Source organism: Mustela lutreola, chromosome 4 (assembly GCF_030435805.1).
Source record: "Mustela lutreola isolate mMusLut2 chromosome 4, mMusLut2.pri, whole genome shotgun sequence".
Lineage (NCBI taxonomy): Eukaryota > Metazoa > Chordata > Mammalia > Carnivora > Mustelidae > Mustela > Mustela lutreola.
Window position 1 is genome coordinate 26,267,883 of NC_081293.1, and position 19,109 is coordinate 26,286,991.

Below are 19,109 nucleotides of genomic sequence, written 5' to 3' on the forward strand. Positions count from 1 at the left end.
GGGGAAAGCAGGCTCCCCGCTGAGCAGAGAGCCCAATATGGGGTGCGATCCCAGGACCCTGGGATCATGACTTGAGCTGAAGGCAGAGGCTTTAACCCACTGAGCCACCCAGGCACCCCTAGGACAACAGGTTTTGCCCACACTGGCACAGTCCATTAATGAGAGGTCACCATAAGTGCAGTTCAGTGATCTGCTTCCCACCCACTAGTGGGAACAGGGAGAAAAAAAGGAAGCACCCAGAACCCCCCATAATGCCAAAGCCCTGTCTTTAGCTGGGGCCTTTAGTTCTGTAGTGAGAGCTCCATTCTTTCTGGGTATGAGAGGATGAACATTTCTCTCTACTTTTTCTGATTTATAATAAAAAACTAAGTGCCCCATCTCTGATCTCTGACCCAAACCTCACCCTCCAGTGCCCATTTTGTGTTCTCTACCAGCTTCAGAATGCATCTTGTGAGCTAGACAGGAAAACCCAGCTGCTTTGGGTTCAGGAAATGGGCCCATGATATTCTACTTAGCAGGGGCAGTTTAGATCCTGGCTCAGAGTACTGGAGCTCCAGTACTGTTCAGGCTTCTTTAAGGAAGAAATGGGAAAACGTGCTGCACAGCTGAGTCTCAAAGCTAAATCCAGGGCAGATGAAACACTGAAGTCTGATGGGACTCTAAAATCTGGAAAAGGAAGCAGTGTGCTTCTGCTTAATGAGAAGACAAACTATTCTCCACAAATACTCACTTGATGGCGTGGTACATGTCCTCCAGGATGTCTTGCTCAAAGTCCTTGCCTCCATTCACACCTTTTAGGTTTTTGCGAAACTCCTAGAGACAGGCCAACAAGATTTTCCCCCATATGTCAATGCCGAAGCCCCACCTAAGGAACTCCTGGGTCTGTAGTAGATAGGACTTAGGAAACAGTAAGTGGAAGAGCCCACCTCCCTAACCCAGTTCTTTTCCTGGATTGGCCAGCCCTCCCTGATTCCCCTGGACAAACTCTGTCCATTGTGCCCACTGGAAATCCCATGTCCTTCCTGCTATACCTCCAAAACTGCACTGGACCCTCTCTGCCTCGGCTGGGATCCAAGCTTACCTCTAGAGTCATGGGTGCATTCTGTTTGCGAACGTTGTGGTTGTGCTGGTCAGTATTAAGCAAGATGACAGCATAGGCCAGGGCAAAGCAGGCATCGCTATTGGCAAATGGGGAGCCATTACAATTCTGAAAAAGCAAAGACCCCACCTGTATCAATGCCCTTCTCCGGCCAATCAAACCTTCATTACCAACCCACCGGCCAGTGCTGGGTACAAAGAGGAGCCACAAAGCCTCCAACCTCTTGCCAACTCCTTAACAGAAGCTTATCTCTCTATGGGAAGTTTGCTGATGTTTCTCTCAGCCTTTTAGGAGACAGCAGCTGGGTCCTTCAGTTGGAGCCATAAAAACCCATTCCAGGCCCTGACATGCAACTCACTCTCCAATGCTCTGTGAATGCCTCCAGCAACCTCTGGATGACTGGGGCTTCTCCAGGTAAGCGGAAGGCTTCCAGGTAGAGACGAAGAGCTTCATCCAGCCGTAGACCCTGAAAGCTGAAGGTGCTAGAGAGAAAGAAGGACAGAGAGGCTAAAGATACATAAGTCGCAAACATTGGGCTCCCTATTAGCTCTAGTCCCTCTAATCTCATATTGGAACAGAGGAAGCTGAAGGGCCTAGCAAAGGGAACAATCTTGTGGTCATCTCTAAAACAGACTAGAATCTGACAACTCCTAATTTTAGTACTTTCCACATCAGTGCATTCTTGCCTGGAAACCCCATCCGCTGGAATCTACCTTGTGCTCAGGAACCCTGTTCTATCCCTTTGCAATGCTCTCTATGCAGAATGAAATGGCTCCCAAAGCTATCTTGCTGGAGACTCTTTCAGGTCCAAAAGACATAAGTCATGGGAAGAGGAAGAGTGTGTGACCTAGGTTACCAGCAGGAACTGACTGAGACTACTTTGAGGGATGCCTTGCCCTTTGATCACCAACTATGTCCTCTACTTCTTGCCACTTCCTCACCTCACAAAGCTCTCCAGCAGGTCAATGTTTTTGCGGTCACTCACAAACTCTCCAATCATTTTCTTGTCCAGCCGAGGGTTCTCTCGGAGCCACTGGGCAACCTCTGAGTTGTCCATTGGTATGGTAAGGAGGCCTTTCTCCTGCAGAAACTGGATCCCCTTCTTTGGTTTCTGGTTGAACTGCTCTGTGCCAGTGATTAGCAGCTGGAGGAGAAATACTAGAGGTGTCACAAGCTGTTTAGCTCCTAAACCAGACAAGGCCAGGCTGAACTCCATCAAACAGTCCACAGCTGGTCACCTAACAGGTTCCTAGGATGTAGTTTTAAGTAACTCCAAAACTAAGGCTGGATCATACCAGCCCCACTAGCTGTCCCCATTCTTCGTGTCTAATTAGAACTGGCTGAGGAACCAGGGTGCCCTGCTGGCTCAGTTACTAGAATATGTGACTCTTGATCTTAGGGCTGTAAGTTTGAGCCCCATGTTGGGTGTAGAGATTACTTAAAAACAAAACAGAATTTTTAAAAAATTGCACCATAAGAGGCAACTGGCTGACTCAGTAGAATATTAACTCCTGATCTCAGGGTTGTGAGTTCAAGCCCCACACTGGGCATAGAGCCTACTTAAAAATTAAAAAAAAAAAAAAAATAGTAAGAAGAACTGCCTGAGGAGCTCCTTTTCACTCATTTTCTGAGTTCTCAAGATGCACAAGGACAGCCCTTCTCCACCAACTTAAAAATCAGAAGAAAGCAGAAAGAGAGACTAGAGAAGGTCTCTTCCCTCTAGGTTTTTGTTTGTTTGTTTGTTTTTAAATTCTATTTAATTATTTTTCAGAGAGAGAGAGAGCAAAAGCAGGGGGAGTAGCCACCAGAGGGAGAAGCAGGTTCCCCACTGAGAAAGGAGTCCAATGCAGGGCTTGATCCTAGGACCCTGGGATCATGACCTGAGCTGAAGGTAGACGCTTAACCAACTGAGCCACCCAAGGATCCCTCTTCTCCCCAGTTTTATAGCCATCCTGGCATCTGTTTATAGCCTAGCTTGGATTTCCCTTTCTTCTCCAGTTTTCCAGCTTTTAAGGACAAGGTGAACTAACTGTGATGATAACTCAACTTTTTGTCTATTTAGCCACAGCTCTACAATCAAGGGGACACAAACCAGTCATTTAGGCTGACCATAAGAGAAAGAAAGGGTTAAATAAAAGTTTTCTTTGTGTTTAAAAAACAATTTTTTTGAACTTTACTAAAGCACCAGATAAATGTCAATTCTATTTCACTGCCAATACCTACCCCAGGGCTTGAGATAACCAATAACCTCCAGTGACCCACATGACATCATCCCAGGCTCTTGTTACCACCAGTTAACAACTGGCTCTCACCTAGGGCAGGATTTGCCAAGGGGCACACAATAGGGTGTGTCTAATTCCACGGCTTAGAAAGGAAGGCTTTCAAAGGAGACTGGATGGTTGCTGAAGTCCCCAAAAATGCAAAGATTAGCCTTGGGAAACTGCTCAATGAGCTGCTAGACTCTCCCTTATCCTCTGGGACAGAAACCCTACAAAAGACACCCAGACCGAGGCAGGCAGAGACTAAGTTCTGGGGATGGCCATACATACCTTCTTTTTGTTTTTAATTTCAATCAGTTCCCGTGGATCTGGCAAGAGACAGGAAAATCGAGGTGGCTTCCGGGTAAACTTTTTGTCAGCTAGGAACAGGATATGGGAGGAAGAAAAGGAAAAACCTGTAAGACCTCCTTTACCAGTATAATGGCTTTTGGAAGATTGCCAATATACTATCTAGTGAAGAAAAATGCCTCAAAAATTTTCTTGTCCTCATCAGTCTTCTACATTCTTAGAGGTCCTATTTTCTAGGGCTCCAAATGTTTTCTCTCAAATATCTTTGGCCTCTCAAATATTTCCTTCTCTCTCTGAAGGTATGGGTGAGCAGCCAAGGTTCACTCACATACTGCTTTAGGGTGTCTGTGCCCTCCCCCTCCTCCCTGGGCTCTCCGCCAAAACCTCCAGTTGAGGGGGCTGAGGATCATGGACACCCAGTACCCACCCCCAGAGTCAGCAGCTTCCTCCAGATCACTGCATCCTGGTTTCCCGTGTTCTGCTGGCAGCCGCCCTCCACCTGGCAGATGTAGGCCTGGGATGTCTGGGGCTAAGCCTACAGGTTTCCCATCACTGGCGGCTCTCTCAGCTGGTAAGAGATAAGAAAATAAATGAAGACGGGGTAAGAAACCAAGCAGAGCTGCAAGAGAAGTTGTGTACTAGGTCAAGGAGACCTGGGTAGGTCCCACAAAGCCCCACATAGGTCACCAGCCCTGAAGACAACAAACCTAAGCCCAAATAAGTAGTCACTGTCCCAGATTAGTTAAGCATTAGATTCTGTAATTTAACAGAGATTACCTAGTCCCATTCTCTGATCTTCTGCAACCTCAGTCTTAAGGGGATGTCAGAGAAGATTAATTAGGGTGGAAGCAGATACTGGGGGTGGGGGAAGGTACGGCCTGGAAGAGAAATCTTATCCTTTAATCTAGGTTCTCTTTTCTCCCCATAAAGAAATAATACTACTCCTATGTTGTATACCTGAAACTAATGTAACATTGTATTTTAACTACGCTTTATTTCATTCAAGATTTTATTTATTTATTTTAGAGAAAGAGAGAGAGAGAGTGTGTGTATGCACACATGAGCAGGGGCATGGGGGCGAAGAAGTAGAGGGAGAGGGACAAGCAGACTCCACGCTGAGTGCAGAGCTCAATGCAGGGCTTGATCCCCTGACCCCGAGATCATGACCTGAGCCAAAATCAAGAGTCGGACACTTAACCACCTGAGCCACCCACGTGCCGTTAACTATACTTTAAATGATAATAATAATAATTCTATAAGAAAGCCAAAGTGTGGAGGATAAGAAAAGGACAAGTCCATGAATCTTGCTAATCTGCCTGGCCAATGATTCAAACCATCAAACTCTGGAAACACAGAATTGGGAGAGCCCCCAGAAGAAGTGATATAAAGGATGAAGAGAAGATTCAGTGAACAGAAAAGTGATAAGCATAGAATCCTAGGATTCCTCAAAGAAAGAAATGCCTCTCACTATTGCTGGATTCTCGGGAACCATCTACTGCCTCATAGCCAGGTTTGGCTGCTTCTTTCTTCTCTTGCTGGGTAAGATTGTTGAGGACTTTGGCCTGGCAATGGGCCTCAGTGCTGTCAATCACTGTCAACAGGGCATCAAGAGACAAGAGGTGTGTTGTATAGAGCTGACCAGACACAGGGAAGGCATTCTGCAAAGTAAACAGATCCAGGAGACTTGAGGTGAGAATACTTTACACTTTTCCAAAAACCCTGAAACCTCTTTTAACTTCTACACTGCCCTGAGAAAATGCCTTTCTTCTTCCTGTTCCCCAACTCTCAAGTGTTTCCTGCCCTGCATATCGTATGCTCTCTACCACCAGAGAGATTTCTTAACAGAGCCTTCTTTCTTGAGGCCAGTAATAATGGTCAGCACCTTGGACAGCAGCTTGGTGAGGTCTTCAAAGAGGTTTGAACAGTAGTAGTCACAGTCATAGTTGATATAGAGCTCAGTGACAAAACTGGGGATGTGCCAGAGCTGCACAATGGCCTCCAGTGCCATCTCTTTCATCTCATAAGGCATTTTGGGGTTCTCCACAGTGATGATCTCCATGAGCTTTTTGATGTACATCTGGCAATAAAGCAGTAATAGCCATTTGGGTGGGGAAAAATTCAAGATAGAAGAGAAAAATTAGACAGGTAAACCATTAAACACAAGAAGTAGAAGCCCAGCCAGGAGGCATGCAGTAAGAGACCCTTAAAGGTATTCTATCCTCTTTGGCCTCCACACTGGGGAAGACCTGGCTCTCTACCTCACACTTGATCCAAAACAAGTTGCCTACTAACCCTCTTTGTGCTCTGTGAGCCTGACCTGGTACTACAGAGTTCTTGTCTGCAACTTAGTGGCGAAGCCGTCTGACTTGCTTGCCTATGCTGCAGAACTGCCAGGCAGAAAAGCCATACCCACTCACAGTGAGGTTGTCCACCAGTCCTCATATTTTGCTTCTCTCATGTTATAGCCAGCCAGTTTCCTCTGGGCTTCTTTTAATTTTTCCACCAAAGATGCCAGCCAATGAATAAAACTATGGAGGCTAAAAGCCCTATATTACGGGAGCCCCTAAATCCCATCCCTGCAGAATGACAGAGCTATTGGAGCATCTCCCCACTGGAGATGCCATACATCTATTTTTTTTGTTCTTCCAAGTTCAATACACTCACCTCCAATTGGAACTTGAGGTGCTCCCTCATGCTTTCAAAGAGCAGGAAGCATACCCGCAGGGAAGCAGCATAAAGGTTGAGTCGCTCTACACTGAGTAGCTGGAGATCAGAGTAGGGTTAAATCATTAGATTTCTGAACCTATGACTCAACCAAGAGAAAAACAGGAAAGCAAACTGTGTGAGGCTGCCACTAAGGTCTTGTGCTCTAAGGGAACTCCACATCTAGCCATTCCCGTATTTCTCTTTGGCTGCCAAAATTCCCAGGGAACTAGTAGTGTCCTTTTGACAATGACCACTGGCCAGTTGGGGAGGGAGGTTCTTTCCTGGATCCTATACTTTTTGCACCTATCAGCCAAACCTCCCTGCACACTCCTGGTCCTTAAGAGACCCTGAAAAACAGCCAGAGACTCAGAGCCCCTCTAGAAATCCAGTCTTACCTGGAGTAAGTGGCGGCACATCTCATCCTTGATGAGGCCCAGGAGGGTTTGGCACTGGGCTACAGGGGCTGATTCAAGAGCCACTGTCAGCAAATGCAGTCCCATATGGATCATAACCTCTGAATTGTGGCGATCGTGTGGATTGGTGAGGGAGATGAGGAAGCGGAAGAGCTCCCGGATGCAGGGAAGACCATAGGGGACCAACGCTGTACCTAAGGAAGGCCAGGAGTAAAGTGGGATTGCTAAGAAACAACTGGCTTGATAGCTTGGCCTGGCCTGCCCTGCATTATACAAGGCAATTGCAGGTAAGTGAGTCTCTTCAAGGAAAAAAAAAAAGGTTTTTTTCTGGGGAGGTTAAGAAGATTACTCTCACTTATTGAAGGCAATCAGAATTGATGACCCTATTTTCTGTTAGAAGTCTCAAGCTATTCTTTCCTCTCACTTCCTACTGTCCACCAAAGTCCCTCTCTGTGTAAGTTAGAGAAGGGCTCCATCCACACTAAGAGTCCTCTGGCTTGATTCCATTTCCTGACTAGAAAATGGACCACAAGACACATTGGATCCAAGATGGTCTAGACTGAGGACAGTTAGTGGGCAGGATGGAGGTGGTGAATAGGCAGAGCCTGCCTTAGAGAACTCACCTTCCTTCTGGGAGGACTGTGTGAAGCGCACACCTCGGGGATTGACGTAATCCATGTCATGGACAGAGGCAGAGTCAGACTGGTCGGCAGGGGACGTGCACTCCTCTAACACTTCGGGGATGGATTCCACGGATGCTGACTGGGCCTTTTCCACAGGGACCCCTTCCTGCTATGACCGGTAGCAGCGGGATAGGAAGAGGGATGAAAGAAGAGCAACTTGGAACTTACTCCCCTGAAATGCCTATGCTCCAAGTGTCTCTAATGGACTGCAGGTGTAGGGCTGGCTCCGCAGGCTATGAATCAATGCACAATGAAAGATGGCTCAGGCAGAGTATGATGAAAGACTCAGAAAGCACCTCCTGGGGCATCAGTGACCTAAAATGACTAGAACTCTGGAGGCAACAGAGGCTCTCATAGGCCTGGGATTTAGATCATTACCTTCCAGACAAAGCTATGGCCATCTCTCTTACCTTTGCCAAGTACTATCTGTATGCATTGCTTCATAAATCCCATGAGCTACCTCTCACATTGAATCTTGCTGTGGATTTTCTATATAGCACAGGTGATTCAAGGAAACAAGAAATAACCCCCTACCTCAACCTTCTTTTGAGCCAAGGCCTGGACAAAAGATGAAAAGGATTAAGCCAATTCCCAAAGGAAAAGACTAGAGAGGGGGCCTTTAGAAATCAAAGCCATACCTGGGGGTCAGGCTGCTCAGGAACCCCTGGGTCACTGCTGCCAGGCTCTGTAGCTGTGTTATACCCTGGAGAGCCAGGTTGCTCCAGGTCAGTAAGATCTTCCTTGGAGGTGGTCTGGGAGGAGAACTCCAGGCCACTGTCTGTAGTGGGGCTGACCACAGCTGAAGCAGCTTCTGAACTTGCAGACGAGATGGGAGTGGGCACCTCAATGAATGGCATGCCCCCTGCCAAGCAAAGTAAGTTAGGCTTGAAGATAAGAGACCCTGTGCAAAACACATACCCTCCATGGCACCAGGGGCTCTATTTCCTAGACTGAATAATAATCTCTATAAACGCTGGTCTCTGATGTAGTCAGAGTCCCTCTGGAAGGAGAACAACCTTAAGTCACTGCAGAATTGCTAAATGGTCATAGTCTGACAGACCTGGAGTTTTCCTTTTTGCTCTTAGTAGAAAGACCAAAACCCTTTAGTTGGCTGGTTTTGAGGAAAGACATTTTCTTCTATCTATTCTAATCAGGGGAAGCAACTCAGGGCACTCACCAGTGAGATTAGAGGATAAGGTGGTTCCATTGGGGGTTTGCAGCTCTGAACCTGATGTGACTTTGGTCATATGGCGCAAAGGCCGGGGGGATCTCTTCTGTTTCTTCCACTTGGATGAATCACTCATGCCTCCTGCTCTCATTTTCAGCTGGAAATAGCATACCTCATCAGCACTGGTATTCAAATTAAGATTCTTTCCCTAGCAATCTCCCTTCTTTTACTCCTACTGATCCCTAGAAAACAGCCTATATGCCACATCTGTGCCAAAGGAAAACTCTAGACCATCAGAACACATTCCTACTCCTCTAATCTGGCTTCTACATCTTCCACTTCACAGGTCAGCCTAGGAGCCTCCTAAACAGTCTACTTTTAGGCTAATTACACATTACTCTGCTTTCCTGAGTCCTGGCAATCCTAAAACCTTTAGGTGGTGCCTGACCCTCTTGCAGAAAAGGTGAGGGCAGAGGCTCCTTGGCCTGAAGCTTCAGATCTACAGGTCCTGGATTCCTGGGCTTTGTTCAACTATCAGTAGCACAGCCTCATACTCCTAGTTCTTATCCCACTATGACAGCCTACAACTTCCCTGTCACACTCAGATTTCCCACTACTTCGTGCACTGGGCCTAGATCCTATACATATTCCTGGCTCTCTGAAATTTTTGCATCAGATTGGTCAAAGGCTCATTCCTTGGAGTTAAGAAGGAGTGGTATCCCAGCCAACTTGGAGTTAAGGATGGTGGGTCATTTCATGCTGTTGCTCTGCTCTCTATTGCTCCCAATTTTGCTACATCACTGAGACCTGTTCTTCCCACTGTTAGGTCTTTCTAAATGCAATTTTATGTTTTCAGATAGTAAGGCTACTGATTTCTTGGACTCTTACACTATTCTATTTCCTTCTCTCCTGCTGTATTTCCATTTTTTCCTATAGCTTCATTTTAGTCACAAAGGAAAATCTCTATAACTCATTGTGGGAACTGTTCTGGGATATAAGATTTTATGTATTTTCTCCACTCTAAGCTCACAGCTACTTTATTTAGGTCCATTTCATTTTCCTGGTCCTGATGCCTTCTGTTAGGGTTTGAAACCAGTCCCTTTACAGTTACATCATACTATTCCTATACTGATGGACCATCCCTGGACAGGGAAACAGTAATGGTCCAGGGACCATCAGAATGTCTCTAATAGAGTAGAAGCATTTTTCCTCCTTGCCTCTTCCTAGAGGCTGAATATACCTATGCTATCCTTTGCCTGTTCAATTCCTTCTAGTATTTGGAAAACAGGCCTCCTTCCTTGACTTCCCCCAAGCCCTCCTGAACATGGGTAACCACTGATCTTTTGCTTAGAAACCACGTAATTCTACCTTCCTTACCAATAGCTCCACCCAGAAAAGAAAGAGGTCCGAGAGTCGAGCCCTGCACCCAGCTCTTACTAACAGAGCAACAGCCTCACACTGGATTTACGCTTCTTGTCCCTCCATCTCCACAAAGCCTACAGTAAAATGCCTAGAACAAAACTTCCAGTGCTCTGAGCACTGTGGCTACACAGGAATCAGGGTGCTCTCTCCAGTAACCACTGAAGCACATCTGTGGCAAGTTCATGGTAAAAAGAATGTTCTGGGAGTAAGCATCAGTCAAATACATGGTCAAGAAGCTCAAGAGACCAAAGAGGAAACAAGAACCTCCTGGCTTTATCAGCAATTGTTACTGAGGTCCAAAAAGCACTAATAGCTGGATCCACTTTTGTGAGCTATCTTTTCTCTCTAGGCGGTCTCCCAACTTCAGGGACTCTAGGTGGTTCTACTTCTACTGAGAAGCCAGTCACTCACTAAGATGCCTTCCTACACTAGGATTAGTCCCTCCTGCTTCCTTTTCTAACCTCAGCAAAGCTCGCTCCAACCTGATCATTTCAATTAGTATTCTCTGCCTCCAGGCTGGAGTAGGAGACGAGAGGCTGCCAGTTCTCACAAATGCCTCAACCTTTAAAGTACAGTTATGCTCCCTGTCCTAAAGTTCTAAGGTCGGGGCTGGGCAGTGGGTATTCATGGAACCCTACAACACCTTATCCATCATAACTCTGCTCCCTGTTATGCTCCCTGTCCTAAGATTCTAAGGTGGGGGGGCAGCAGGTGTTCATGGAACCCTACAACACCTTATCCATCATAACTCTGCTCCCTGTTATGCTCCCTGTCCTAAGATTCTAAGGTGGGGGGGCAGCAGGTGTTCATGGAACTCTACAACACCTTATTTATATAACTGTATTTCCAAAGGGAAGTATAAGCTTTACAAAGAAAGGTCCTAGGTTAATAATCATGGCAAAATGCCAGGCAGCTACTAAAGAGAAATGCAACTTGTGACAAGTCAAGCACACAAATGAAAATTGACACAATTCATGCAAACAGAATGCAGGCCTATGGCTAGGTGTAGAAACACACAGTATCTTTTTATTCAATGACCTGGGCTTTCTAGCTCCTTCCCATCCATCTAGAGTCCTAAATCTTGGAAGAAGTCCTTTAATGTTAACTAAGAAAAAAAGACCCCAACTAGATGGATTATCCTTCCCCTCCAAATCCAGTTCAAGTATCCAGATGACTCAAGACTATTCTTAAGCTCTATATGCCAGCTCTGAGACAGGGAGAGGGTAGAAAGGGGGAGGGCCTTGCTTAGAGGCCCCTCACAGTTCCCCTAGAAATGGGAGATATTAAACCTCCTAACACGATGTCAGCAGGACCCAGGCTCTTTAGGCTCACTACATGATGTATCACCAGTTCAAAGCTTCCTTCTGCCTCCAGGCAACCAAATGCCACAGGAAAATTCCCAACACTGCAAAGCTACAAACACATGCAACACTTCCAAAGCCGTGCTGTGTTACTAGGGAGGGGTAAGTTGTGCTTCCCACAATGGAAATGGGACCCAGATGTATATATATATACACACACATATATATACATCTATGTATATATACTTAAATAAATTAAAAGGGGAAAGGAGAGGGAGAGAGACCTTGAGGTTCTTAAAGAGTAGTACCCTCTCTAACTGGTTCAGGGCTTTGGTCTGCTCCCCACTATTTAGCTCCAGTTTGCTGAGGAGACATGGAGAAATCTGTGAAAGACAGGCAAACGAGCGATTTAAACAAAGTGACATAAACTCAGACACACGCCAACAGGGCAGAGGGCAGGAATGGGAATGGGTGGCTAGGGAGAAGGAAGGTCAGGTGCATGCACCAAACAGCCAAGGGTCAAGGGTAGGGCTGCAAGTAGAATCATCAGAGGCCTGTGAAGTCCAGGACTTTAAGATAGAAAGAGGCCATTCTTCTGACCACCATTCTTATAGCAGTTCGAGAGCCTTCTGATCTAGAGTCAGGCTTGATTTGTCTCATCAACAGAGTCTAGCACAAGTGTGAGCCCTGTCTAATCCAGCATTAGGGTGGGACTTAGGGCATAGGATCCTTAGGCCACCTACCTGCTGACAAGGCTGGATCTTGAGGGGATGGTAGGGTGTTCATCTTTATCAACATACATTTTTATCACAACCTGATTGGCTTCACCAAGTTTCCATGAAGGACTGGCTCACCAGCTTATGTATTGGGTCAACAAAGATAGGCTGGGAAGGAAAGGCTAGGGAAGAAGAGGTATCTGGGGAAAAATAAATTTCTCACTAAAGGAGTGACACCTATTTCTAGATTTCAAGCAGACTTGTATAGGCAAAATCGTTTTTTGCTAAGTAAGGATATCTAGGAAAATCTCCATAGCACTAAAGTTGGGAGACCAAGGTTTGGATTAGGGATAGCAGGTCATACCTTCTTCATGTTGGTCCCCATATAGTTCTTGGGTTCTTCTTTAAACTGAGGTAACCTATAAGACAGAGAATCCCATGGACTGTCATTAGGGACAAAAACAAATCTCCCCTGCATGCCAGCCACAGTCCAAAGATGCTCTGGGCCCAAGCATGCCCTGCCCCTCAGAAAAGCTGGGAAGAGAAGCATCTTTTTGAGAGCCTCATCAAAGAAGAAATTGGGGGACTTATAATACAGACACTTTCTTAAAAAGAAGGTAGTCACCAGGGTAAGATGACTAAATGCCTTTGGAATGTGGTGGCTCTTTTCATCCTAAACTGACTTGTTCCTACTTGTGTTTTCTTGATAAGTATTGATGAACGCCGCAAGATGGGGAAGAGGGAAGTCCATCAAGACTCTGGGAGACTGGGCAAAGAGTAAGGAGTTAAAGGCAGGCTGAGTTTTGAAACCAATATATCTGAGCCTGAGGAGTAAGAACACTTTGCAGCAGGGCCCAGGGGCAGATCTAGTCTGTACATATTAATAATTATTTCTTATAGATTTGAAAGCAAAATGAAATCCCATGGGGAAGTTTTTTTGTTTTTTAACTAATTTTTAGAGCAGTTTTAGGTTCATAGCAAAATTGAGCAGAAGGTACATCGATTTCCCAAATAATCCCAGCCCCGCAGATGCATAATCATCCTCATTATTAATATCATCTCAGGAGGCTTTAAAGTCCTCGCCTCAGTCAACTGTTCTCAAAGTCAGTTTATTGAAAAAAGGTATAGGAAACAGGCAGTTAGGCATAGCATGAGAAGGCCTTCTAGGCCCTAAATTGAGGGCCTTGACTAGGGTGACCAGTGGTCTGGGGTTGCCAGAAACCGAAGGGTTTGCAGGGACTTTCAGTGCTATAATCAGGATAGTCTGGGCAAACAAGGTTGGTCATCCTAGCTTCCTTACAGAGCTCAACATCCTATTCTAGGCTCCCTTGAATCTGGCTTCCTCTCTGGGTTCCCTTTCCCAGCTGCTACCTGCACAGAAACAGACACAAGTTTGGGAAGCAAAACAAGGTCTGTCAGCCTAGATCAAATAACCCTCTGCCTCCCGCTGAGGCCAAGCCAGGTCCCTCCTCCTTCTCCCTTGTTCAGTAACCCTGGACCAAGGGAACTATCCCCATCCATAATCCCAGTGGCCCCTGAAGTGGCTGTAGGGTTGGCCAGGTCCCTGAAGTGGCTGTGTGAAAGCAGCCAGGCTCAAGAGGCCTGGGCAGCCGGGCTGAAGCAAACAGCAGCAGGTTTACCTTGTGAAGAGCAGCTGCACCATGTCTACGAGAGTGTGCTCTGCGGATTTTCTCAATAACTCTGCACAGGCAAAAACAAATAACACAGGTGTCATTACTTGCTGGGCTATTATCAGGAGGCTTCTCCGAGCAGACTCCCCTCCAAACCTTGTTTACTAAGGATTATACCAAACTTATTAAAACCAGCTCCAGCTCAGCCTGGCAGCCACAACTGCACTATCCCACTAGGTGGCACTACTGAGTCAGGGGAAAAAAAGGAGGGGGCACAGTGAAGAGTTTTCAAGGGTTGCAGGCTAGTGTCTATCCCAGAAACCTCAAGGGAGGAAGATTTGGTGCCTGGGCTGAGTCAGTCTGAGATCTATCCCAATTCTTGCCCTGGTACAATGAACTAAGGTTCCTATTCTAGGTGTACAATAATCAAGTAAAGACTTCAAGACCCCTATGGGTCTACAAGGTAGGTAGGTGATGGACAAGTCCCGAGTTTTCTATCTCTCCGGGGTTGAGACAGCACCCTATATTTATACTCATGGACACTGGCCCTAGAAATGATGACAGGCCTAATATTCAAGCACCTACCACTGAGCCTCATTTCAAAGCAGATCCGGAAGCAAGACTGCATAATCTCACACACAGATTCATTGGTTAGGTGGGCACCCGCTGGGGTCAGCAACAGAGTCCGCAGCACCTACCAGGAAGAAAGAGGAGATACAATGATAAATAAAGCAGGTGGGGTAAAGTGGGGTGCACTTGAGGGGAGAGAAGCTGCCTCCTGTTCCTCTAGTCTCCTATGGAAGCACGCGAGGATAAGAAAGAGAGGTTAGCAAGAATGCTGACCTCACTTCATTTTGGTAGGGGGCATCTTCCAGGAGCTCCTCTTGGGAACTGTGCCTTTACTCTGTGTGACCCTGACACAATTCAGCACTCATTCCAGCCCTAGCCCACAATCCCAAAAGATGGGACGGCAGATATGGTCTGCAGAGGTACAGGTGTATTAAGGGCTTCCAGTATCTGATATCAGTTCATTTAAAGCTTTCAATTATTTCCTTGGAAAAAGCTTTTACTTTGGGTAAGTGGCTCCTTGTTTGGAAATAAAGTAGCTCCATAAGCCCCGGTGGAGTCAAAACAAGGTTTCATGCTGCTGGCAAACTTGGGTAAGGAGAGCGGACAGCACCAGCTCCTGGCCATTAATCTAATTGTTCTTCCTCTCCATTTACCTGAAGGATTTTCATCAGGACAACCTCATCGCTGGCAGGATCTGTGCCCACAAAACGGGCATGGGTGACAGCATCTGCCATGTTCTCCATGCCCTCTGCTGTGCCCTCATGAGTGGGATCTGCGCCAACAAAAAAAGGGGAGACTAAATGGTACAGAAAGAAGAGACAGAAAAGGCAAGATATCCTGTACAAGGACTGCTTTGACTTTGTTTTTCTCCTCTCCAATTTCCTACCTCATGGCTACTTAAGTTACCTGAGAATTCCGCCCGTAACTGGCTTTAACAAGCTCCTCAGCACAAATCCCACTAACAGTGGTTCTCAAACTTAAGCATACATCAGAATGACTCAGAACACTTGTCAAAAATACAAATTGCTGAGCCCACTCTGAGAGCTTCTGCATTAGTGGGGCCTGAGAATTTGCATTTCTAACAAGATCCCGGAAGGAATTAATGTTGCTGGTCAGGGGGGATACTTTGGAATTACTGGTGTAAAGCTACTTGTTTCATAGAGGAAGGACCTAGAAATACGAGCTTTTGGTCCACAGCAAGGGCCAAACAGGGCCAGACCTTTGAACACCAAGCTTGTAGCCTTTCTCTGTTTGTGTTCTCTTTCAACACATCTCTCTCTGGTTGCTTTTAGAGTTTTGTGTTCAGATGCAAGTGAGGTTGGGAAGTAGGGGAAAGAAATGGACAGTCACTGCTGCCAATACTTAAATCTGGGTGCCACGTTACAACAAATCAGAGACCTCTTCCTGCTTTGGTTTCATTCTTATTTAAAATAAAATGACATGAAGCAAGAGTCATTTTACCAGCTTAACTAAACAGGCATTAGAAGAGAAAGGGGCAGGAGAGCCTGGGTGGCCCAGTGGGTTAAGCCTCTGCCTTCAGCTCATGATCTCAGGGTCCTAGGATCAAGACCCGCAGAGGGCTCTCTCCTCAGCAGGGAGCCTGCTTCTGCCCCCTTCCCCAACCACCTGCTGCTCTGCCTACTTGTGATCTCTGTGTCAAATAAATAAATAAAATCTTTTTAAAAAACAAAAGAACAGAAAGGAGAAAACTAAACAGGATTGGAGGCTGGCTGACTGGGGAGCAGGAGGAAGAGAGAATTTCAACAGTAAATAAGAAGAGGGAAGAAGCTACCTCAGACAACCAGTGCCATGCTGGAAACTAACACAAATGCTGCCAAGTGGGGAAACTGCTCCCATTCATGTGTTAAATACCCACAAGGGAGAGCCAAAGAAGTGGCCTCCATCAAGGCCTAGAAGGGTCCCGTAAACTGCCTGGATTATCCTTGAAAGGGAAGCATAAATAGGAAAAAAGGGTAGGGACAAGACAAAGCTTTGCAAGTGACAGAAAAAGTTGTTCTAGAGGAGGCATGGCATACACAAGAGCACCTCCTAGTATTAAGTGGAAGAAATTAAAAGAAATCTTATCATTTTCTCTTTCCTGGTATCTAAAATTAACAGCTCCTGAGCTTAAAGTTCAGGTGGGATACCTGAGAAACCAGAACATTTCCCTTACAACCATGAGCCTGAAGATTTTCATGAACTGTACGTGATTTTCATCTTTCTCTTATGTCCTAATTCCTCTCTGACACCTGGCCAGAGACTCAATTTGTCCTTAGAGCATGCCCCTATTTGGCATCAGGAGTGGTTACTTAGAGGTCATGCAGAAGGAAGCCAATTTCAGGATGATACACAGTGTATGGGTGACCCAGCTCTTTCTATCACCCCAGTTCTCCATGTTTCTCTTATTTGACTCAGAAAATCCATTTAAAAAAAAATATATTTTATTTATTTATTTGACAGAGAGATAGGGAGAGAGCACAAGCAGGCAGAGTGGCAGGCAGCGGGAGAAGAAGAAGCAGGCTCTCCACCGAGCAAGGAGCCTGATGTGGGCTCGACCCCAGGACCCTGCGATCATGACCTGAGCCAAGGCAGCGGCCCAACCGACTGAGCCATCCAGGTGCCCCTGACTCAGCAAATCCTATACTCCAAAGGCCCTTGGCCTGAGTCTTCTCTCACAGCCCTGCCTGACCATCTTTACTCAGGCCTCCAGGGTCCACAGCAGGACCTTTGTTCGCACAGGAAATCCAGGTCCTCAGTTCTATGTGGTATTTTGGAGCTCAGTGAATTGCAGCTTTGCTCCCACCTCATAAGGCTTCTAGGGGTCTATTTCTTCCCCTCTTTCAGTCATCTCCCTTGTTAAAGTAGTTTAACTGAGCCTGAATGAAGCAGTAAAGTTAATCTTCTAAAAAGGCAGGTAAGAGTGACAGGTTTTTAGAACTGCAGGCAGAGCCTGCCAGGCAACCAGTGGCACAAATTCTGGTCTGGCAGCTGTGTGGGGCCAAACAAAAGGCTGATCCTTGGAGTAGGACCTAAGATAATCCTAGAAGCCTTGGGTCACAGGATTGAGGGATAATGGGTATTTCTTCTAGAAAAGCCTAAACAAAAGATTGTTTGGTTTGGGCTCACTTAGCAGAATTTGTCTTCCTCAGGACCCTTTCCTTAGAATTTCCTCCTTTCCTGGCCATTCTGGAGCAGACTGCAGGGAAATCTGCCAATCTCAACTCCTTCGCCTTCTGGCTTTCGTACACTCCTTCCTGCCCCCTTTCTCATGCCTACTGCAATCACCACCTACAGCATTCTCTTTTCCCACCACAGGAAACTCCAATGACCATCTGGCCTGAGGTCTCCAATGACAAGCTTGTCTGCCAACCCCAGGAAGGGGAGAGAGTAACACTGACAAGAAAGCAAGGGAAGAAGCGCAGAAGGCGGCGGCTAGAGGCTGTGGAGAGAGATGACCTGCAGGTGGTGCTCAGGGCAAGGATGGAAGTAGCTGGGCCTGATTTTTGCTTAGGAAAAGTATGAAGCTAGGACTAGGGTGCCTGGAGAGGCTTATGTACCTCTTCAGAATCCAGCTGGCACCTAGGATTTCTGCTAGGGATCCTGAATGCTTCAGCTAAGCAAATCCCACTTTCTAGAAAAGATAAAGGGTTTTCTTGCCCTGAACTGAAGGCCATCCCCCCCCCCCCCCCCCCCCGGTGGCTAGCTACAGCCTGAGCTGTCTCTCTTCTTGTCTCCTTACTTAGAAACAAAGACAGCTGCCTGTTTTCTATGTTCTCACCCTTGCACATGGGCTAGCAATAGGGGAAAAGGAATTCAGGATCCTGAGTGACAAGACCAACTAAAAAGGAATCCAAAAAACACAGCTAAACTAATTCAGAGATAATAGACTAGATAAAATATTTGGGCTAAATTGGGAGAAAATATTTGTAATACTATGACAGTCAATGGATTAATATCCCCACTACACAAAGAACTCCTGCAAATTAGTAAGAAAAACCAAAACAACTCAATAAAAATAGGAGGAAAAGAAGTTGTTCAGGGTGCCTGGATGGCTCAGTGGGTTAAAGTCTCTGCCTCAGCTCAAGTCATGATCCCAGGGTCCTGGGATGGAGACCCATAAGAGGCTCTCTGCTCAGCGGGGAGCGTGCTTCCCCCTCTCCCTCTCTGCCTACTTGTGATGTTTGTCTGTCAAATAAATAAATAAAATCTTTAAAAAAAAGTTGTTCAAATTTTTAACTCCAAAAAAGAAAAATAAAATAAGTTTTCACCAATCAAATTAGCAAAAACAAAGAATACTACTAATATTCAGTGCTGGTGACAGGGTGGGGAAATGGAAATTCTCAAACATTGGGAGTATAATACTATAATCTTCTGGGAAAGCAAGCTGGCAGTACCTATAAAAATATAATATGCACATGACCATTAATCCAAAAATTTCAAGTACAGGAATCTGCCATCCAAAGAAAAATTATTAAATAAGGAGATATGAGCAAGAATGCTTATTTCAGGTATGCCTCGGTGGCTCAGTCAGTTAAGTGTCTGCCTTTTGCTCAGGTCATGATCCCAGGATCCTGGAATGGAAACCCGCATCAGGCTCCGGGCTCAATGGGGAGTGTGGTTCTCTCTCTCCCTCTCTGTCTCTCCGCCAGCTTGTGTACTTGCTTGCTCTCTCTCTAACAAAACAAACAAACAAACAAACAAACAAACAAAAAATGCTTATTTCAGCATTATTTATAGTGGCTCAAAATAGGCAATCTAAATATTAAATATTAATAAGAGAAATATTTTTTAGAAGATTTTATTTATTTGAGAGAGAAAGAATGCACACATTGT

The 19,109-nt window shown here is 45.9% G+C and overlaps 1 protein-coding gene across 10 annotated transcripts in view; it reads right to left on the reverse strand.

Moving 5' to 3' along the window:
* The window catches only part of GBF1 (golgi brefeldin A resistant guanine nucleotide exchange factor 1), a 127,749-nt gene that overhangs the window by 12,895 nt on the left and 95,745 nt on the right, over positions 1-19,109 (reverse strand). For 2 of the 10 annotated variants that reach the window (XM_059169089.1, XM_059169091.1), the window contains exons 5-22: positions 14,930-15,048; positions 14,292-14,400; positions 13,716-13,776; positions 12,440-12,494; positions 11,644-11,742; positions 8,646-8,793; positions 8,107-8,330; positions 7,409-7,574; positions 6,768-6,979; positions 6,331-6,429; positions 5,549-5,743; positions 5,135-5,324; positions 4,094-4,234; positions 3,649-3,737; positions 2,041-2,243; positions 1,458-1,581; positions 1,082-1,207; positions 731-813 (exon numbers count right to left, since the gene is read on the reverse strand). In XM_059169089.1, the coding sequence (XP_059025072.1) occupies positions 731-813; positions 1,082-1,207; positions 1,458-1,581; positions 2,041-2,243; positions 3,649-3,737; positions 4,094-4,234; positions 5,135-5,324; positions 5,549-5,743; positions 6,331-6,429; positions 6,768-6,979; positions 7,409-7,574; positions 8,107-8,330; positions 8,646-8,793; positions 11,644-11,742; positions 12,440-12,494; positions 13,716-13,776; positions 14,292-14,400; positions 14,930-15,048 (2,443 nt within the window). Of the gene's footprint in view, positions 1-730; positions 814-1,081; positions 1,208-1,457; positions 1,582-2,040; positions 2,244-3,648; positions 3,738-4,093; positions 4,235-5,134; positions 5,325-5,548; positions 5,744-6,330; positions 6,430-6,767; positions 6,980-7,408; positions 7,578-8,106; positions 8,331-8,645; positions 8,794-11,643; positions 11,743-12,439; positions 12,495-13,715; positions 13,777-14,291; positions 14,401-14,929; positions 15,049-19,109 lie in introns of all 10 variants that reach the window. The other 8 variants (XM_059169090.1, XM_059169088.1, XM_059169098.1 and 5 more) reach the window with 5 other exon arrangements.